Below are 23,344 nucleotides of genomic sequence, written 5' to 3'. Positions count from 1 at the left end.
GGGAAAACAGGTTGTTTGGGAGAGGAAAAGGTCAAAGGAGGAAGAGGAGGAGAGGAGTAGAGACAGTGAGCAGAGCAGTAAACAAGCATGGCTGCTGACCCGAACCCGAACCCGAACCCTGACCCTGAGCTGTTAATTTAGCTTCTGGTAAAGCCCATATAACTTCCTGTAAAAGACCCAATTTTGTGGCTTTAAGTGTCATGTGTGTCCGTGTGATTTGCATAAATATATGATACAATGTAACTTCAATACGCAATATGTCAACAATAAAATAAAATAATGATGCAACTACATCTTCTAGTAACTGTGTTAAATGATAATACTCAGTGTTTCATATTGAATCGTGTAATTCATATGAATCAGCCCCTGCTTTGCTTGGTTATAATCACTAAACAACCGTCCAAGAAATGTGACTATTATTTACAATCAAAAGTGACAGAAATCGTTTGTAATATTATAAAAGTCTTTACTATTTTAAAGACAATGCTGTTCTTTTCAACGTTCTATTCATCAGGGAATACTACAAATCTATCATGGTTTCCATAATATTATTAAAATGTAAAAGTTCTAAAATGTCTTGATCTCTCAGTATTAATATCTAGATGTGTATGCACTGTATAGCAGCCGTCTGTGTTGGACGGGTGGGTTAGAGCCAAGAACAAACACAACAGGAGCCGAGGAGTTTATCAAGTGAGGCAGCAGGCAGGGGTAACACAGGATGCACACAGGATTATCAGGAGAGCAAGGTCTCTCTCTGTCCCTTCCCCTGAATGAGAGGCCCATGGTCAGAGCCGCCACTGGGGCAAGAATGAGACCACGTTCTTCAGCTAGACTGCAGAGAGTTAGACAGAAACTGAGCTCTGAACCCAGACCATCAGATATAAGCGCTCCAACTGTCCTGGAGTTCCCAAAGCCTCATGAGAAGGCAAAACAAAGGAACTGTAAAATCTGCATTTTCGTTGTGGTCTAGCTCTGTGCAGTCTGTCTGTGTGGTACTGCTTTTGACCCAGGTGCTGATCACATGGCACAAACCTGCAGTTGGAGGCGGGGCCTGGCGTGGGGAGCACAGGGCAAGTTCTGACGGGTGAAAAAAGAGAGGACATATCAGTACACACCTGACCACACTGCCACATCTGTCTCTCTCACCTTATCACAGATTGTACGAGCACACACCTGTAGCTCATGCTATGCACACCTCATATACCGATTCCTAAGTCATGGAGAATATGATAACTTGTATTTTTGTATAGCCACAATTTAAAGGTGAAATGTGTCCTTTCTTATGCCCCTAGTGGCAACAATTGGAATTGGGAATTTTGAGTCCTAAAACTTTAAGTTCCATCATCCCAAAGTCAATGAGATTCATTTTTTGGTTAAATTACTGAAATAAGGTCTGTGGTAAACAAAGATCAAAATATTTTCACATCTATGCGAGTGAACGCAAAGTTTCTCAGGGGAACGCAAATGTTTTGCGAGTGAACACAAAGTTTCTCGGGGGAACGTAAAAGCATTGAATTATAATTTTCCTCCCATCTCATATTTTTTCCAGCACCATGTCCCTTTAGGGGCTCCGTATGTTTCAGTTGGCCTCTGCTGGTTGATGACACAACTACAGTACACCATCTGCTTCTACAAAGCCTTTTTCTCTATTAATATATATATATATTTTAATTAGTATATTCCAAAAAATAAGTAACATACATAACGCTAATATTGAATCTATTATAATAGTTTTTTTGTGTTCGAGTCTTTTTATGAAGAGTGAAAAAGACTTACACTACTGTTCAAAAGTTTGGGTTGGTAAGATTTTTTTATGTTTTTGGAAAAAAGACTCTTATGCTCACCAAGGCATTTCTTTGATTGAAAATACATAAAAACAGTATTATTGTGATATTTTATTACAATTTCATAACTGTAATTTAACTTAATTAAAATTTCAGTGTTACATGGTCCTCCGTAAATAATTATTTTAAAATGATGATTTGCTGCTCACATTTTTTTTATTATTATCACAATGAAATCAGTTGTGTTGTATTTTATTTATATTTTTGTGGAAACCGTGATTTTTTTTTAGTGGAATTTGTGAACCATGCAAAGGTTTTAGTTTCGTAGTTGTCTAAGCACATTAAATTAGCATTGTCACATCAGGAAAAAACAACACACTTCACCTTTAAGTAAGATAAGCCAGTGAAAACATTCTCAGATCCGAGACTATGGTGATGCATCCAACCCCATCTGAATGGGTCACTGGAGTCCAGAGCAGCCAAACCCCCTAATTGACACTTATCAAACATGGCACCTCAACACTCCGAGGGCACATGCGCTATTCTGTAACAGTCAGGAGGAATAATGTGCGCACCGGCTTGGCCTTGGCCCAAAAACGTCTGGGTGAGTTGTGTTTTTGTCCTGCCTGCAGCTAAAGGTGACCTCTGCACCCTGATTGGCTCCATGAGTAAGAATCATGTGACCTTCATCGACAGTGTTTGGTCAAGAGAAGCTGACGGACACTTACCCTCGGGCCGGTATTGGGCGATGATGGTTACCGTCTGCCCCGCTCCTTTCAGTGCAGCTGCAGCTTGTTCATGAGTGGCACCTCGCAGATCGATTCCATTAACCTGAAATCAATCACAACAAAGGTTGTTACATCATTAGCATCTAACTGTCTAATGATGTTTCATCAATAACACTCACCTGAAACATTAACTAAATGATCAACAATACTAGAATGACATTTTGACAATTTATTATCCCTACAATACATTATAAGTGTACATAAAAGCATTAAATAAAAGCTAATTCATCACCTGACCTATATTAATGTCTCAAATTGTAAGTATTAAATGGGCAGCACTACTGTCCCTCTTATTAAAGCTCTCATATTTAAATTGCCTGACTTTCAGAAAATGTGGTATGTTGCTGCAGTGATCTGGCACTAGAAACGCCTGCTGTGATCCAGATGCACGGTTCTCCGGTTCAGGAAAAGCCTACAGTAGCAGATCAGTGGGTGGCAGGACCCTGTAAGCCAGAGTCTGCAACGACTGGACCACTAAGTAATCAGTGTTCCTCCAAATATATGAGTTTGCCTAAGCTGTCTGCATCATCAACTCTGTTTATGAGCCAATTTGAGCCACTGAAAGTCCAAGTTCAAGCAAGTTGGGACCGGCTGAGGGCAGGAAACCGCTGTACACTGCTGGCACACAAACCTGGAGCAGGTGTTGCAGGCAAACTGCTATTACAGGTGCACTCATTTTTCCTCATTAAAAAGTGTTGCACATAAATAAATCAATAGTAATTGTGAAAAATATGTATTAAATCCCACTCCCATGAAGGCTCTTGTCAAATCAGTAGCCTAATAAAAGCTGTTTTGTGGGGGTCGACATGTCAAGATCACATTACCAGGCAAATGCTATTTGTTTCTTCCCGGTTTCCCCCATTACTGGACACTTTCAGTTGAGGAATAAATTAACCATGGCTGACAAGTGTTGAAGTCCTTATGTAGCAACTTACAATTTTAAAGCATTCAACAGTTTCAAAGTTCAAGTTTGAGGTACTGGACACTACAATTCAAAATTTTGGGGTGGGCAAGGTTTCACTGAAGTCACTGAAATAAATGCTCAACAACGCTGCATTTATTTGATCAAAAATATTGTAAAAACATTAATATATTGTGACATATTACAATTTAAAATAACTGTTTTCTATTTTAATATATTTTAAAATGTAATTTATTCTTTTTTTAGTCAGTTAAATTAAAATACAGTCACGTATTTTCATGATTAAGACTAATTAAAGCGATTTCCTATAATTTATAGTTAATAGGCAATGGAATCTCTTTGGGGTCCATGGGGGGCCAGTCTCTGCAGGGGAACAGGATCTTGTGCGACAGCAGGTTTAGGACTACAAACAGAAGACCTGACATGAGAGGCAGACGAGGTGTGTGTGTGAGATGTGGCGTGTGTATGCCAGTCTCAGTGCGCCTGCAGCGTGTCCTAATGCTCATTTAACAGTGTGAACTCAGAAGGTACACCACAGCTATTCTTAGACTCCAAATCAGGCCAGCACTCCATTATCTCTTCCTTCCCTCTCTATTTCTCTCCTCTCCCTTGTTCTTTCTTGCTTTCTAATCAGTGTCCTAAGAAGGCAGACTGTGATTGCTCTCAGCTCAAGTGGCAGAGACAGTAATTGCAGGGATCTGGATGGAGGGGTCTGATTACGACCGGCGAGTTCTGATGAAGCTCTGATAAACATAAATGATGAGATCAGCGATGGGAAATCAGCTTGGAGAGCTTCTCGAGTGGATCGCTCATCTGAATTGTTTCAATGAGAGCTGTAATTGCGCTGTCAATTAACACACCGGCAAAAAAAGTTACAGCACTGTATCTGTGCCAAGAACTCAGTGCTGAAATTATAATCAGAAAAAAGAAATCTGGTATTGGTGGAGTTTTGAGTAGTGGTGATTGGTGATTTTGGCACAAGTTTCTTTAGAGTTCACAGAATGATGTGATGGCGCCATCTCCTGTTCAGCACAGGTGCTGCACTACTCCGTGGGAATAGTTTAAATGATGTTTGTTCAAATAAAAAAAGAATCAGTATTTAATAAAAATGAACAAACATTAATATTACCCCATAAACATTTAGGTCTGTTAAAACAATAATACACATGACTAGGGGACCCTAATGTAAAAGTTAAAGAAACAAGGTCATTTAAAAACCTAGATTTATCAACTACTCATTTGAATATTAAGAGAAATGTGTCCTCCTAAATGTTTATATAGTGGTTACAGCTTTGTTTTTAACAAAAAAGGTCTATTCATGACCTTTGAGGCAGATATTTGAACCGTAATAAAATGTTAAACCCAATAAATTACTGATTATCTCATGTTTAGAAATAAACATGAAGAACAATGTACTTTGTGATGATCACTGTGATCATATTTTCTGTTCTGTGCTCATATATATGATAAACCCTTCTATATTTGTGTATTTTCGTGCGTCCACTTACGGATAGGATCTGGTCTCCTCTCCGTAGCTCTCCGCTGAGGTCTGCTGGCCCTCCTGCGAGTATGAAGGAGACGAAAATGCCTTCTCCATCTTCTCCTCCAACGATGTTGAAGCCCAGCCCGGTCGAGCCCTTGTGCAGAATGATCTTCCTGGGCTCCCTGTACACACAGTTCAGGTAATACATCAGATCAGAGTCCGTAGGGCTCAGCATCTCCACTGACACACGCTGCGCTCCTTTGTAAATATACACATGCAAACTATACTACACGTATCCACACACTTGGGTCGGTCCAAACGGTCTATAATGTAGTCAAGCACATGAGCTGACACCTATTGGGGACTGCTCCACTTATGTGCTATTTGTCCCATTTCCGCCCGGTTTCCTAGAAACGGAGAAGACGCACAGCCTCTCTCTCTCTCACACACACACACACACACACACACACACACACACACACACACACACACACACACACACACACACACACACACACACACACACACACACACACACACACACACACACACACACACACACCAAAGACATAATGATTTTTATACTGTACAAACTGTATATTATCCTTTAACCCTAAACCACACATTTTTACAAAAAAAACCTCAAAAAACCAAAATCGTTTCATATGATTTATAGATGTTTTCCTCATGGGGAACAAAAAATGTCCCCACAAGGTCAAAAATGATATATTTTTGTATTACTATACTTGTGGGGACATAATGGTCCTCATAACATAGGGCAGTGGTTCCCAACCTTGTCTGAGACCCCCTTTTCCCCAAGAAAATATTTTAGGGCCCCCCTTCACATTTAATGATATTATTGCTCTTGTAGCAAGGATGACAAAATATGTTGTTTTCAAACAAACGGTATGTTAAATATAACCAGATATGTTTATGCACAAATAATAGCCTATAATATTGAAAATACAATAACAAAAACATCAGTAGGCCCTTTGTAATTTAAAAACGTAAGCCTAGGAGTAGCCTATAAATTGGCCCTGTTTGAAATGCAATAACAAAAATATTCACAGGCTATTACTAAATGACTGCTGTCTTGAACCTCAATACTTGCATGTTATTTGTAAGGCTTTATCAATGTGAGGCTTTATTTTTGACACTTTTGGCACTATAGCGAGCGATAATAAACTTGCGTTTATTAACAGAATACTGCGTCTTTCGGAAGAGCATTGTAGCCGGAACTACTTCTCTCTGTGTACGTCTATGACGCGTCACGCAGGCACTGGGCTACTCCGCAGCGGCAGCGATCCGAACCAGTGTGAAATAGTCCCACTCCCAATGTAAACACTTATTATATAGGTGTACCATAGTGGTTCAGGATAAGACAAAAACACGGACTGGAAAATGGATTCATTATGAACTCGCTCATTATATACATTTTGTAAATTTTTAACAGAAAAAAGTTAAGGATTTTATTTAATGCTCATTCCTCAAAACTTTTCAAAATATAACGCGACCCCCCACAGAGCTCGCTGAGGCCCCCTTGTGGGCCGCGACCCCCCTGTTGGGAACTGATGACATAGGGAATACCAGGTATACACACACACACACACACACACACACACACACACACACACACACACACACACACACACACACACACACACACACACACACACACACATATCTCTCTCTCACACACACAGTCACTTACTGTATATACTACGACAGATAGTATGTTCCTAATTATCTTGTGATTAAAACATATAGCATTGATTTACTTTTTTTTTCTAACAGTGTGTGTACATATAAAATGTAATAATAAATACATCATATACTGCGTTATGTTTATGTATACACTCATTACACTCAAACATAAAATATAATAAATAATAGATAAAATATGATAAACTTAAAAAAAATTAAAATAAAGTTATATTATCAGCTTAACAATACACACATAGTGTAGAATGTAGCACATAGTATAGAATTAAAAAAATATGTGCTGAAACACATTATAGGTTGTGATAAAATGTTCCCAAAAAGTCTGATCCACTTAGCCTGGGCCCATTCAGTTAGTCATAGGATCCTGACAGTTGGGGCATCATCCTGTCAAGTGTGACCAATCAAACCAAGAGATATCTTGAGCTGTGACACTTCTGTCAGATACACTTGAAATGTGAAGATAAACAATCTCCTGAGTTCACAGATGATAATGCAAAGAGACGACACCAGAGATGGAGCTATTTTAGAACAGAAGGCTAATCCGCTAGCGCTGTGTTCAATCTGACCTAGTTGTGAGGAGGAGAGGCAGGCCCTTCCTCCCTCTCTCTCTCTCTCTCTCAGATGCTCTTCAGGCCATAAACACAAACTAAGCCAAAATGCATCCCATGAAATGTGAAAACACACTTTTTGGGCATAATCATTATATTTATGAGCTTTTTTCCCTTCTGACTGGCTGCATTATGAAGAAGACACATAAACAACAGCATTATTTAAAACCCAGCAGAAGGCTCTGCCAATCGGTTGCATCAGGAGTTGATCAAACAAACATGTAATCAGTAAGTGGTAATTCTGATTGTGCCAGTAATCCTGCTTTTCCGCAAATCAGTTATGACTGACTGGCCAATGGTAAACAACCTAATTAATACTCATGAGTCAGACTGGCACGGCTGGATACCACCCCTCTCAGGAAGACATGTACTGTAACGCAAGGCCGTGACCATGTCTTGAACATATTTGTGAAGTTATCCATTTAAACTATTTGCAAATAATATTTTATTAAAAAATATGCACACATTAACTCTTGTTTGTATGTCTATCATTATGTCAAAAAAGTTTATTCTCTCATCACATTCAGTTATGAATGACATCAACATTTAAATGATAGCATATTTTCAATTCAAGATAGCAGTAGTTCAGTAGTTTGCATCACTGTATGTTACTGTGGGTCGTTAAACTTATCTGTCGTAAAACAGTTGTCAAATATGAAATGTTTAGTTACTTACATCTTACCACGCACGCTTTCTTTGATCTGATTGGCCATAATTTTAACATTGACGGGAACTGTTAGACCGCTTAAAATTTTTACTTTTTAAACGGTCTGTCATCCTAACAACAAACAGAGCGCAGAATAAAGAAATATACACTTACACTTGCATTTTTGGTGGCTATTAAGTCAACTAGAGCAAATTTCATCACATATTCTGATCTTGTGATTGGTCTGATGCTACAGAAATGGATCTCACATGTTTAGTAGTAGGCTACCCATTAGATATAATAATGCCGCCCATTGTTAATGAATGAGTGCATAAAAAATATGACCTGCAAAGACCTCAAGCAAAGAACAGTTCCAATTCCCTTTGCACTTTGTAATAAAATCAATGGGTGCTTCTCAATATCCCTCCTCGTCTCCTCGCTCCTCCGTCCTCCATCCTATGACCCGGAAACCGATCGACCTCCGCCATCTTGAAGGACATCTTAATTCTCTAATTGTTTATGCCCAAAAAGTGTGTTTTCACATTTCATGGGATGCATTTTGGCTTAGTTTTATCAACTAAACGTAACGCACATATAAATCAATTTATACTTTACCTTTGCAGTTTATATAAACCACACATCTCACATATTTCAAATCACTACTATTCTTTGAGCGCAGCTGATGACGCTGTGAAGTGACGCTCGAGTGATCAAGTATTCCAATGTATAAAAAAGCTTTCATTCGATTCTTCCGTCCTCATTTTCTTTCCTTGCAGCCTTCCCTCACATCCCACAGGGGCTGGAGCTGAGACGCGAGGAAAGGAAACGAGGATGCACAAATAAGAATTGAAAAGCACCCAATATGTGAACATGGGGAAAAAGGTGATATACACTAGTCGATTTTTACCACTAGATGGCACCCTATTCCATTCCTTTTCAACCACATAATTCATTTCTACCCTGAATCTCAACAGCATGCTTCAGCAGCAAGTAGAATTAAGTCATATATGTTTTAATACTGCAAATACGGCACAGAAAAGGTGTGCTGACAGACATTTTAAACAAGTCACAGAAGTGGCTATATGCTGATTGATAGTTGTCTTGCACAGCTTACAGAAGACAAGCCACATGATGACTGTGACATGATAACAAAGTTTAAGGTGGCTCTGATTTTATTCATCTTAGTGAGTGGTTCGTGAGTAGGTGAGTGTAGTGAGTAGGATAGAAATAATATAATTCTAAAATTATGAATTAACGAAATCTGATAAAAATATTAAAATTAAGGTCAGTATGAAACGGAAGTTGATAAAGATATTTTTAAAATAAAAGTTAATTTAATTAAACATTACAAGGGCACATGAATTTAAAAAATAATGATGTTCACTGATAAATCATTTATAATAAACTGCAATATTCCATGAAAAAAATTTGATTTTGATTTCATGGTAACTTGAATAATAGTCAATTTTTAGTTTTTAGTATTTTTTTTTTTTTTGGACAGGTAATCAGTTGTTTTAAAAGAAATGATTAAGCCTGCATTATTCCATCTTATACAAACATAAATTGCAGCATATCACAAGCATCTGTGACAGCTGATCTGAAGTCTGAGGACTCACGCTGATACTAATGATATGCTGATCAGTAGGTATTTGACACTGCATATAGATTTATTTTGAGTAACGGCTGGCTCAGAGGTGGGTTTAGTGCGTGCAGCGCCCCACCGGCTGTAACCATCCTCATAAAACTCTCACAATCTTTTCTCTTCACTCGCATTTCTATCCTCCAAACTTTCTCTCTCTCTCTTCTCTCTCTCTCTCTCTCTCTCTCAGCTGCAAAACACTGATAGAGCTCCTGTCTGTCTCCCCCAACACCTCAGTCCCAGATTACAAACAGCCAGTTTATCATTTCGAGTTCAGAGCCAAATGGGAAAACAAACCAAATAGATTACACTCGTTTTCCATTCACAATACCTGAGGAGGAGAGGGGCGGACTGGCATTTCATATGCAGCCCCACACACACATCTCTACCCACAATCATTTGTTCACTGTCATCCTGTGTTATTCTCCCTCCCTTCTCACTCCAAACATTCTTCCTGTGTAAGAGCGTTCTGAAAATGAAAATGTGTCATAAACCTCATCCACGTGAAATATAAGCTGTCATTTCTAATGGGCTGGCATGCTGCGCTGTTGTCGACTTGCAAAATAACCATTGCCTTTCAAATTCAACCTCAATGAAGGAAAAGAATTGCAGAGTACCTATAATGACCCTCAGCCTTGAAGAAACGAGATGAAAGCTAAAGCTGCATATTTCAGCGCTCGACAAAGCAAGAAACCTTAATGGATTTTTGCTCTTTAACACGTTCTTTCCATTTCTAGATGGTTGGTAACTTCACTTGAAACAAATTCTAGGTTTGTCAGTCAAACTGTGTGTGTTGTAAAGAACATTAATCCCATTACATGGCATCTGTTGGACACAACTATCAGGCACGTCAACAACACTGGAGCTAAATATGGTTGTCACTGTTCTTCAAAGGGCTTAATCTTGTTAAGCCTCAAGCCTCATATTTTTGAATAGTAGTGATTCCTGTTCAATTCACAAACAAATGAACCCTATCAATCTATCTATCAATCCATCCATCATTTCCTCCATCCACCTATCTATCTATCTATCTATCCATCCATCCATCCATCTATTGATCCATTCAAATATCAATCTCTATCTATTCATCCATCTATAGATCCATCCATCCATCCATCCTCTGAATCATCCATCTATCTATTGATCTATCTATCCATCAATTCATTCATCCATCCTTCTATTGATCCATCATCCATCCATCCATCCATCCATCTGTTGATTCCTCCATCTATCTATCAATCTATCCACCCATCCATTATCTATCTATCTATCCATCCATCCATCCATTGATTCCTGCATCTATCTATCTATCTATCTATCTATCTATCTATCTATCTATCTATCTATCTATCTATCTATCTATCTATACAGTATATCTATCTATCTATCTATCTATCTATCTATCTATCTATCTATCTATCTATCTATCTATCTATCTATCTATCTATCTATCTATCCATCCATCCATCCATCCATTGATTCCTCCATCTATCTATCTATCTATCTATCTATCTATCTATCTATCTATCTATCTATCTATCTATCTATCTATCTATCTATCTATCTATCTATCTATCTATCTATCTATCTATGAATCCATACATCCATCTATTGATCCATTCATCCATTGATTCCTCCATCTCTCTTATCGATCTATTCATTCATTCATCCATCCATCCAACCAACCATCATTTCCTCCATCCACCTATCGATCTATCTATCTATCTATCTATCCATCCATCCATCCATCTATTGATACATTCAAATATCCATCTATCTATCAATCATCCATCTATAGATCCCTCCATCCATCCATCCATTGAATCATCCATCTATCTATTGGTCTATCTATCCATCAATTCATTCATCCATCCTTCTATTGATCCATCCATCCATCCATCCATCCATCCATCCATCCATCCATCCATCCATCCGTTGATTCCTCCATCTATCTATCAATCTATTCATCCATCCATCCATCTGTTGATCTATATATCTTTCTACCCATCCATCCATTCGTTGATTCCTCCATCTATCTATTGATATATCCATCCATCTGTTGATTCCTCCATTTATCTATCAATCTATCCACCCATCCATTATCCATCCATCGATCCATTGATTATCTATCTATCTATCTATCTATCTATCTATGAATCCATACATCCATGGATTCCTTTATCTCTATCGATCTATTCATTCATTCATTCATTCATTCATTCATTCATTCATTCATTCATTCATTCATTCATTCATTCATTCATTCATTCATTCATCCATCCATCCATCCATCCATCCAACCATCCATCCTGTTCAACAGCTATGACCTCCGAAATAAAACCATGAATACCTTATGACCTTTGTTGGGCTTCTCTCAGGCTTCAACACTCTGTGGTGCCAATCTATAAATGCCGCAGATCGAACAACACCCTCAAACATATCCGATACCTCTCGACACAATCAATAGGCTTTCATCAGATTCACAGATTCAGAGAACACTCACAGAGCAATTTAGCTGTTGAGTAGAAATGTTAAGACGTGTATTGATACACGCACCTCCCTGCCGTCCTCAAAAACGCTCTCTCAGCGAGAGAACTGGATGGCCTTTTCACTTCTTAGCTCAATGGAGTCTCCAGATAGCAGACTCTTCTGCACCTTTGACTGTTAGAAATTAGAATCACAGCGGTAAACTCCGATACACTCAGCAGATCCAATCGAATCTTTTCTGCTTCATTTTCTGTCCCTTTTAAAGAGCAGGTTGGCCCCGCTAGGGAAGTTTAAAGGATGACGCAATAGTAAACACTGAACTTTTGCTTTTAAAAATCTTCAATGTTTTCTCCCGAGGGAAAATAGCACATGCATGGTATATCATGAAAACAAGTGTTACAAAGCTGGTAGAAATTGTACCGCTGATCAATGTGAGCTGCGTCTGTATTGCCAACTATCAGTGAGAGGGAAGATGGAGGTTTGGTAGAGAGGGTTTCATTATTTGTTGGTTCACTAAAATGCATGTCCCACAATGCATTGCAAAGGATATTTAGGGAATAAAGAACAAATGGATGCACTTTTGCCACAATGTAAACAGCTTTTCTGAGAATCTATCATTTTGTTTCTAAGTAAACAGCCAAAGAGTACATTAAATATAAACACCAGTCCATTAAGACATACTTTTTTACGGCAAGCAACAAAAAGATTAAATCATTAATTTGACCAAAACAAGATATGTATGTCTTCTTAGTTTATTTTAGTTTTTTTTTGCTCTTTTTTTTCCCCAAGTTTATTTCGGATACTTTGTTTTGTTATTGTCGGATACTTGAGTTTTGCCAGAGCAATGAATTGAGTTAAATAGTTTTTAAAATAGTTATATAATTAAATAGTTTTTGATATGTCTATTTTTAAATGAATAAATCCATAATAAAAACATCAAAATACATAGGCAAAACTTATGTACCAAAGAATAATCCTTAGGGTTTGTTAGTTAATTCAAATCTCTTATCCTAGGCTGTCTTAACAAACACCACTTATAAATTGAGCTAATTTAATCTTCACATCCTCACTGATAATATAAGATATGAATAAAAGATGAAATAATTAGTATTCTTCTCGTACAACACCAATATACGTAAATAACACCTGCCACTGTTAGAATTGGTTATAGATTTCAGACAATTGTTATTTGCATTCTCCAGAAGCATATTTTAGGATAAACTAGATTAAGCTAGTTTATCCTGCTCTAACAGGAACACAAGTCATACAAATTAGAAGTAACAAAATCTTGTGGGAACTGTGATTTATGGTCGATGTCATTGCAAATTTGTCCACATCAGCAAAACACAATTAGTATGCACCCTTTGTTTTTAGCCCCAAACAAATTATTAATCATCATACAAACAAAACTATCCCTTCAAATCAGTGAGCAGCCAGTGTAGGGGACACAGCCCCCACCGAACGCATATGGTGCAAAGCTACAGAAGTGCCCGGAAACCAAGAGCGATTCTGCCAAACGGCTTCATCCATTTGATCCGAATTGAGTGATATGAAGGAATCTCCCTCCTGACTGATGATTCAGAGATGACAGAATCTGGAGAAATACTCTCTGGGAACCATGCTTGAGGTTGTTGATTAAGATCACATTAATGTTTGTGTACAGTTGCCGAGTGGATACACATTAAGAAAACATCAAAGACATTTGAATTCTAGTCAAATCAAAGGGTATGACTACACTGAACAAGAAAGAATCTGCTTGGAGGATAATTTAGCAAATTGCATACCAGTATCTCCTGGTGATGCCTAAAGAGTTCGGTGATACCTGGAAAAACTTCTCGGATTTGACATCTGCTAGCTCATGGACCACATTTCTACATCCAGAGTTTTGAGCCAATAACTTGAGCCATGAATGGCATAGAAATGGCACAAGGGCATAATCACAGCTTTTTAACAACCTGTCGCACCATATATTCCTAGAGCGCCACATGATTTTTTTTACTGGCAGCTGTCAGGAGTTACTCAAACAAGGCTAATCTGAAGTAACAGCACTCTTAGGCAGAGTATTTTGGTGTTTGTGCATCATAAAATTATAACAGTTCCCTTTTTGGTAAGATACTGACAATCTCACATGCTCGGTCACACAGAACTGGCCATTTTCACAGAACTGCTGCCTGCACTTTCCCTTGAAAAGCATCATCAAAAACCTGGCAGACCCTGAACATGAGAGACAGCGATCCATTAATCACAGATGTTAACGCTGGCATTTTCATGAATGCTTTTTTCGCAAGTCCTGAGGATTTAAGCGATGCATTAGGTGTTAGCAGTGGCGTTCTGAAATGCAAATCAATTCAAATCCCAGAGAAGCCAATTAGACGGCGCTTTATAATTCATAGAGTAATGAACTAAAAAATGTAAATCAAAACAAACCGGTAAACAAAGCACACCCACGCTGAGGGCATTATGCTCAGGATTTGGATAACAGTGAAACATTACTCAGCCATTTGTGCCAGAGAGTCTCTTAGTCCCGAAGAGTATTTCCTCCGCGGCCAAACCCCCTGTTTACACTCCGTTCATCTCCCGACTATTACATTTATAAGCCTAGTCATTTAATCAGCGAGAGCAGAGATATTGCGTTATTGCTAATAAAGTTTTATATCCAATTAATGATACAAGCTGCTGCCTGGACCTGAAGTGAAATCAGTTAGGCAGGAAATAAGGAAGATAAAATCAATCCACTCTGAGTTATGATGCACTAATGTTGAATGGATGCCACAGGCACACAAGCAAACCGCGAATGACAGTGGCCAAGCTCTGACCTTCATGGGGAAGCTGTCAATAAGCAATACAGTCTAACAAATGAAAATACAGACAAATTGACAGTGGCTGGGAAGGGAAGGAAGTAAGTGGACAGCTGCAGCAGAGATGTGATTCAGTTATATCGTTGTCACGGGTAACTGCCATGGTAACTACCAATCTCCACGCTCGTGTCCTCTACGTGCACTTTGCATTATTGTCGGATGAAGTATGAGGAATAAAAAATGAAAGAGAAATATGCAAAGCTGTTTGCAGTACTCACTGCCATCATTTCTTCATTAAAGCTAACATGAAATGGCATTCGCAACCTGTTTTTTCCGTTATCAGACGTACACTCTCATTCATGCTTGGGGTCAGTAAGATTTTTTTTTTAAAAGAAATGTTTTTAGCAAGGATGCGTTAAAGTCATTTATAATGTCAGAAGATTTCTATTTCAAATACTGTATATACTGTTCTTTTGAACTTTCAATTCATCAAAGACTCCTAAAAGAAGGTTGGTTTTCACAAAAATATGAACTGTTTTCTACAATGATAATAGTAAGAAATTTTTCATGACCACCAAATAATTTCTGAAAGATCTTGTGACACCGAAGACTGGAGTAATGGATGCTGAAAATTCCGCAGCCCCAAACTTTTGAATGGTAGTGTATTTCTTATTAAAAATGTAAGTAAATTGATTTAATTTTGATTTATTTCTTGGAGGTTCTCTCAAAATATGATTCTTACAAAACATGAAACCCGTTCACTGAATCAAACCTCTGCAGATTTATTAAAAAAGATATAAGATATAGGTACACTAGAACTAGTACATGATGGGTGGGGCATGCAGGTGACTTTAAAATGGGGCGTAAAGCATAAATTGGGGTGTGGTCATGCAGGTGAGATGTGGCCACAGAATTTTTATTGAAGTCCCATGCAGAGCGCTGTGCTTAGTACCTGGTGATCTCGGAGTCAGGGAGCAGGCCTACGTGATAGTGAGGGAAGTGGGGGATTGAGTGCATGGGGCTTTTATCAAACTCCACAGGGGAGTAGAGACGGGGAGAGGGGGCGCGGTCACTCAGTTTGTTCACAGTGCTGTAAACTGGCTCTGGAGGCCTGGTGTGGGAGAGAAAGAGAGAGGCAGAGAGCAGAGCAGCGAGGGTTAGTGCGCTGAAGTAGATCGATAGAGAGTAGTGACAGACCGATATAGCATATATACAGACCGATATAGCACCCAGTGTCAAATTTTGTTCTGTATTTTCTGACTCAGTTTCCAGTATAAATATTTAAAAATGACAAATTTGCCTGAGAAACAAAATTGCATATAATATTAAGACTTGATTTCAGAGAATATATCCTGTATTCAGTGTTTTCACTTAAAGGAGTGGTATAATGCCCCTTTTTACAAGATGTAAAATAAGTCTCTGATGTCCCCAGAGTGGGTATGTGAAATTTTAGCTAAAAATACCCTAGATCATTTTTATAGCATGTTAAAATTTTCCTTTTTTGAGGGTGAGCAAAAATGCGTCGTTTTGTATGTGTCCCTCTAAATGCAAATGAGTTGCTGCTCCCGGCACAGAGGGCGGAGCTTCAACAGCTCGTTCTTAGCAGAGCCATATAGGTGCGAGGTGGGGTTTATGTAAATTTTGGGGTTCGTGATGTCACTAACCCGGGAGGAAGCTCGTGTAGTCGTAGCCCTATAAGTAGAGGTCGACCGATTCATCGGCCGGCCGATTAATCGGCCGATTTTTTGCATTTTTAACATAATCGGCATCGGCCAATATCCAAGTGTATCAAGCCGATTATTAGGCAGGCGCATCTGTGGGCAGCCTAGTGTTGTTGTTGTTGTGGAACGCGCGTTCGACGCACGCTGCGCCTAGAGTCATTCTCCAGCAGAGTGAGCAGACCTCATCCAGTGCTTAAGGAAGGAGCTAAGTTCCATGGAGAACACTCTTTTATATTTAATTAAAAACTTTTGATATGTTACTGCCAACTTAGAGAAAAAACATGAATAGGCGACATGACGTTCGGCTACTTTGAAATTGATAGCGTAGTTGAGGTTGCATTAGCACAGCAGAAGGGTTGCTATCGTCACAATAAGTAAGCAAGAATTTACAGACAGTGAATCTGAGACTTTTATTTGTTCTGTTTGTGTGTCTTATATTTGAGAGGGTTGTCACTCAATGCAGAGAAATAAGTAATAAAAAAAGAGACCAACTATATGCTAGTGAAGGACTGGCTTTGCTTTGCTAGCGTCGTTGTCGCTAGGGTTGGGTAGCTACAGACAGACCCGGAGCTAATACGGCACTGGTGCCTTAACGACCGTTATTTACCGGACCGAATATCAACGCGCATTTCTGTGCTTCATATCAGTGCTACTGTTATGTCTGTGCTTCTCTTGGATGCTCTGAAAACGGACGTTAGAATAACAGAAACATCGCTTCGCTGCACTTGACTAGTCAGCAGTTAACTTTAGCATTCCGTTAGCTAGTAACGTTAGCTGGATTAAACACGGTTAAAATGTTGGCCAAACAGTAGTGTAATGTGGGACTGTATTTCACTGTAGACTAGGGGTGGAACGGTACACGTATTCGTATTGAACCGAAACGGTACAGGCGTCACGGTTCGGTGTATACATTTCCACGGAGAATACACGCTATAAAAATAAATAAAAGTCGCGTGCAAAGTTATGCGGAACTACTGTTAGATACGCGAGTTCTTTAGGGACGCCTAATCTGTAGCTCCGCTTTAGCTCCGGCTGCGATGTAAAGATTGCAATGCTGGAATATGCATACTGTCTATGGGAATATGTTGTGTGTGTGTGTGAGAGAGAGAGAGAGGGGCGCGATCGAGATCGAAAAGTCGCGTGTGTTTAAAGTCGCAAAGTGTTTACTTATATTTGTGTGCAAACGCGCGCGTGTGTGTGTGTGAGGCGCGGGCGCGATCGAACAGTGGAAACATAAAAACATACTCCCGTCATTTTGTTTATCAGGACATCATTCAAACTGCAAAGTGTTTAAGTTACTGTTAATTAAAATGTTAAGGAAAACAAATATATTAATCTGAAATTAGTAGCAAATTAATTTTCAATTCATTCAGGTACAATTACCAAACATATCTCAAGTTATTTTTGTCTTTTGTACAAGTGCAGATTGGTAAAGTGTTCAATAAATGTTTTTTGTTGAGAAATTTTGTCTATCTTAAGTAATTATTTGTGTTACATTTTATCTTTCAAATAGAGGTTAAAAACAAGCACATAATCGGCCAAAATAAATCGGCAGCATTTATCGGCCATCGGCCGACACGGATTTCAAAAGATCGGCATCGGCATCGGCCTGAAAAAAACCATATCGGTCGACCTCTACCTATAAGTCGTTTGTTGTAGTCCTTAAAAAGTGATTTCTTTAAAAGTTTCTCCCTTTGCTTTGAAGCTTTGTAACGTTGCAGATGTTGTTTATGCTCAAACAGCAACATTACACACTAACTAAAGTTAGAAAAGTGAAATCACAATCAACCACCCCTTAAAAAAATACATTATCTTGAAATGTTCTTCTTCTTCTTGTTTTTAAACTCTTTAGATTATTTGTTCTAGTAAACAAGACAAAAATACTGACATTCTGATACTCTGAACAGTCTTCAGTGAAAAATGCATTTTCTTTAATTATTAAATTATTTTGAGTAGATATTATTAAAAATTAAGAGGAAAACTGACCAATTTAGTGTATATTGTATTATATCTCTTATGCTACTAAAATGTGCAATTTTACTCTAGATATTGGTATCACTATCAGCCATTATAAAACCCATATCGGTCGACCACTAACAGAAAGAGAGAACGAAAGAGAAAGATAGACAGAGAGAGAAAAAGAGAGAAAGGGTGACAAACATGGCAGTGGAATTGTGTTTAAGGAGTAAGGAAGGAAATGCAGCTAGTTAGTAAGTACATTAGCTTTGATAAGTAGCATTGTAATAAAAAAAATTTGACCATTTAAATTTCACCATCCTAAGCATCTTCAATCAGCCCTCAGATCTTCAAAATTTCCAAAAAATGAATTAATGTTCTGTGTTATTACTGTCATGGCAGTTTAAAGAGACTCCACAGGGACTGACATCAAGAGATGTCTTGCTTTATCTTTCATTCCTTTTATGAATTCCCTCTTTCTGAATCACTTTTGGACTCTCAGAATTACAGATCTGACTGTCGCTGTTTTATTTTATACAAACAATCCAAAGTCTCAAAACAGAAAAGGCTGCAGGAAGTGAGAGCGTGTGCATTAAGGACACAGATGAACATTCAGGACCCAAACGACGGCTCACTTAAGTCGCTCACCTCAACTGGAAGTGCTGGGAATCAAACCTGTGACCTTCCATCTCATCTAACGAGGGATTTCTGATCAGAAACAGACAATAGGTTAGCATGAAGACAGTTTTTTAATGAAACTGAAATGTGTAAAATGTTCAAATGTGTATTCAAAACAGTTGAAATGTATTCAGTACTTGTTACGTGTGGCATGCAGAAACAAAACAGAGACACCAACAGAATTCAGGTCAAAACCAAATATGACAACACAACAAGCCCCATTATACAATACAATACAACTGGGTTTGACACACAAACATACCTAATCAACCACTCAAAATATTTCAATGTAAAACCAGATACACTAGTACTGTTCAAAAGTTTGGGCTCCATAAGAAATTAAACTTTTATTCAGCAAGGGCACATTAAATTGATCTAAAGTGACAGTAAAGACATTTATAATATTACAAAAAAAAATCTATTTTAAAATAAATGCTGTTCTTTTAAAACTTCTGTTCAAGAATCCTGAAAAAATCCAAGTTTCCACAACCTTATTAAGCAGTGCAAATGTTTAAAACATTGACAATAATGAAAAATGTTTCTTGAGCACCAACTCAACATATTTCTGAAGTATCATGTGACACTGAGGACTGGAGTAATGATGCTGAAAATTCAGCTTTTCATCACAGTAATAAATTACATTGTAAAATATAATAAAGTAGAAAATGGATGTTTTAAATTGTAATAATATTTCACAATATTACAGTTTTTACTGTAATTTTTTATTAAATAAATGTAGCCTTGGTGAGCATAAGTGACTTCTTGTAAATCATAAAATAAAATCTTACTGATTCCAAACTTTTGAAAGGTAGTGTATGTAGCATACACCACATGCACAAACGGTCTACTGAAAAATAAGAGATGCCATTCCTGGATATACACCTAATCAATTATTTTGCTACTTTTACTGAAATACATTTTCAGGAATGGAATGGGTACATGACACAGATTGGATTCAAACCTGAATTGCCCACATGAGCAGCAAGGCTCAATTCGTCTGGAACATGTGCGCTAATCACTAGGATCTAACATATCCTGCAAGTTTCAGTGAGCTAATTTGTAGCATCTGGTTTCGGGTAAGAGAGAGCGAGATCGTATTGCAGATGCAAAGCTACATTAGACATACTGAAGTTAATGCAAGTGGAAAGTTTTTGTGACAGCCTCCTCACTGGACCGCTTTCTCTCTTCGCTCTGCATCATGTGATGCTAGCTTGTGACTTGTCCTAAACAGAGATGACTAACAATGGTCTTTTACCATCCATTCATTCAACTCCCTTGTATCTTTATCATTTTATATTTAGAACAGTTCTCATTGTATCTTCTACTCCTCAGTGTGTCTTGCCTCTCTCTCAGTCTCTCTCTGCGTCTGGCTTCGGCACATTTTTCCACATCTGCAATTCTTCCCTTCTCCTTGCCCTTAATACAGGGTCACAGAGGGATAAATAAAACCATGACAAAACCCTTATTATCAACCACGGCACAAACCCTCTGGCCCTTCACACTGACAGCGGGGCACAGAGATAGAATTAGGAACAGGCTAGCGTCACCCACTCACGCTACATATAGAGAGCCACAAACTTAATGTGATTGACTTAAGTAGCAAGTTTATGGAAAAATATCAATGATGGTTTATAATTCCTGAAACAATATATCACATGCTACATTAATTTGTTCTGCTGGTTAGCCCTGCCCATTGTGAAATCTCACTAGCCTAAAATCCTGCTCCTCATAACTGTGCATTAAACATCAACACCTGAAATGTTTCATTCCGTGTAGACAGATAAATGACTTAATTTAGGGGTGGGTTTAGGACCCGGGAGCCCACTAGGGGGCCTCCGCTAACTTACAAGTGGGCTGCAATATGTCTAAAAAAATATGAAAGTAATATACACTACCATTCAAAAGTTTAGGACCGCCTTGGAATCGAAAAGGTTGAGAAACACTGCTTTAAGGTAAAGGTTAAAACTATGATTGTACAATGGTTGACTGTCTTTCAATGACCAAGAAGGATTGTGATTTTTGTGCAAGAACGTATCCTACTTTGGTACATCACATTGCACATACCTACACATACACACATAACCATGCACAACAGTTCCTCGGATTTTAACTGGTCCTTAAAGGGATAATTCACCCAAAAATTTAAACTTTGTCATCATCATTTACTCACTCTCAAGTTGTTTCAAACCTGTATGAATTTCTTTCTTCTGCTGAACACAAAAGAAGATATTTTAAAGAAAGTGGGTAACCATACAGTTGATGACTTCCCATTAACTTCCATAGTATGGGAAAAAAATACTATGAAAGTCAGTGGGGCCCATCAACTGTTTGGTTACCGACATTCTTCAAAATATCTTCTTTTGTCTTCGGCAGAAGAAAGAAATTCATACAGGTTTGAAACAAGTTGAGGGTGATTTTTTGGGGGTGAACTATCCTTTTAAGGTCAGCGACCACACAGCAGTTTACTGAACTATATAATTCATAAGAACTTCCTGACTACACATCTAATAATTATGAATGTACTTTTCATTAAAGGTGAGCTTAGTAATAATTAAGTACTGACCCATGGTAACACTGCTGAGTGTGTATGTACATGATGTGAGTATGGAATGTTCTACTTCTGAAGCTGTATTATTCATGATGATTGAATGACTAGGCTGTGTGTGTGTGTGTGTGTGTGTGTAGTTTTGCTGTCCTAAAGCATCACAGATGTAAAGTATTTGCAAATGTTTTTAACATTTGGTATATAATATTATGGTGTGTGTGCAATTGTATGCTCCCATAATGCAATGGGGGTCTTATGCTGTGCTTCACCGATTATTGCAACATAACAAACTCCTACACACACTACATCTGCACACTCCATTGCCCCTAAACCAAGATGACACACACAAGCACAAAATCATGTTCATCCTCCCCACTTGAACATCTGCCTAATGTCACACCTAATTAATTATTCAACTTGTGAGCCATAACATAAGTTCAGATTTATTATGCAAATCCACATGAAACGCCCTATTCTGTATTTCACTCGCAATCAATTCCCGAGCCTCTGAACTTAAAATAAGATATTAGCAGCTATAGCATTCTGCCATTCCATATTATAATCTTCATCCAGACCTTTGATTTTCTCAGAGTGCTCAATTCTCCTGTGGAAAACACAGTGAGGATGAAGGGGGCTGAACTTCCAGATGGGCTTATGTTTCCTCAAACACAGGGACCACGTAAACCTCTTACCCCCGGCAAAGAAAAGGGGTTTTAATCTCACTCATCTCAAAGAAAGGTCAAACCCTTTGTTAGGTACGCATGTTTGCTTGCACGTTTAGAATTCATGGAGAAACTGGGAATTTTTCACAGCAGGGTGCCATTAACTGTGTTCCACAGTGGGAGACATTAACAGCACCGTCCGTTAAAAGTAAAACTTTGTTGAGATATTATAGTGGCAGGTTGAACTTGGGTATTTATTTAGTAATGACTTTCCAATGTGGTTGTTTTGGGCCTCTGAGGCTTTTGATGGCAGTTCTAATGGAATTCTGGGATTCTGGTTTAGCTACAACACGTGTACGAGAAGCAACAGCCCCAAATTCTGTCAAGCAACCATCGCTAGACACTCATGTCTAGCGATGGTTGCTTGACAGCATTTGGGGCTGTTGCCTCACGGACACGTGTTGGACGTGTTGTAGCTAAACCAGAATCCCAGAATTCCATTAGAACTGCCATCAAAAGCCTCAGAGGCCCAAAACAACCACAGGGCCCATGAACACATCAAGAAGCCAGCCGGCAGAAAGAGGGCATGACAAGATAATCAAAACCGAAGTCTGTAGTGACTTTTTTTTGCTATTCTGAATTCAAAGTTCTTAGGGACTTCGACAAGTCCACAGATTCAGATCTGACTGTACGCTTTAGTTTTCTTTTCCAGAAAACTCCAGGGATGATGCTCAGTATTCACATCACTCTGAGGTTCAGGTTGCATAGCAGTGAACCAAACACATTCCCAGCCCTGTTGCCCTGAACATATGTCTCCCATAACACCCTTAAAAGCAAGCCAGCGCACAAAAACAAGCTCATGCTGTCGACACACACTGATATCATCACAGATTTCAGTTTGAAAC

The 23,344-nt window shown here is 38.5% G+C and overlaps 1 protein-coding gene across 23 annotated transcripts in view; it reads right to left on the bottom strand.

Moving 5' to 3' along the window:
- dlg2 (discs, large homolog 2) overlaps nt 1-23,344 on the bottom strand; it is a 229,330-nt gene that overhangs the window by 35,091 nt on the left and 170,895 nt on the right. For 14 of the 23 annotated variants that reach the window (XM_082157144.1, XM_082157163.1, XM_082157155.1 and 11 more), the window contains 5 exons: nt 19,203-19,262; nt 15,830-15,988; nt 5,003-5,159; nt 2,513-2,615; nt 1,033-1,077 (listed from right to left, as the gene is read on the bottom strand). In XM_082157144.1, the coding sequence (XP_082013270.1) occupies nt 1,033-1,077; nt 2,513-2,615; nt 5,003-5,159; nt 15,830-15,988; nt 19,203-19,262 (524 nt within the window). The remainder of the gene's footprint in view (nt 1-1,032; nt 1,078-2,512; nt 2,616-5,002; nt 5,160-15,829; nt 15,989-19,202; nt 19,263-23,344) is intronic. The other 9 variants (XM_082157161.1, XM_082157165.1, XM_082157159.1 and 6 more) reach the window with 5 other exon arrangements.

This window comes from Leuciscus leuciscus (assembly GCF_965113295.1).
Source record: "Leuciscus leuciscus genome assembly, chromosome: 24".
Taxonomy (NCBI): domain Eukaryota; kingdom Metazoa; phylum Chordata; class Actinopteri; order Cypriniformes; family Leuciscidae; genus Leuciscus; species Leuciscus leuciscus.
Note: the sequence above shows the minus strand (reverse complement) of the source record. Positions and strands in the feature narration are given on the sequence as shown.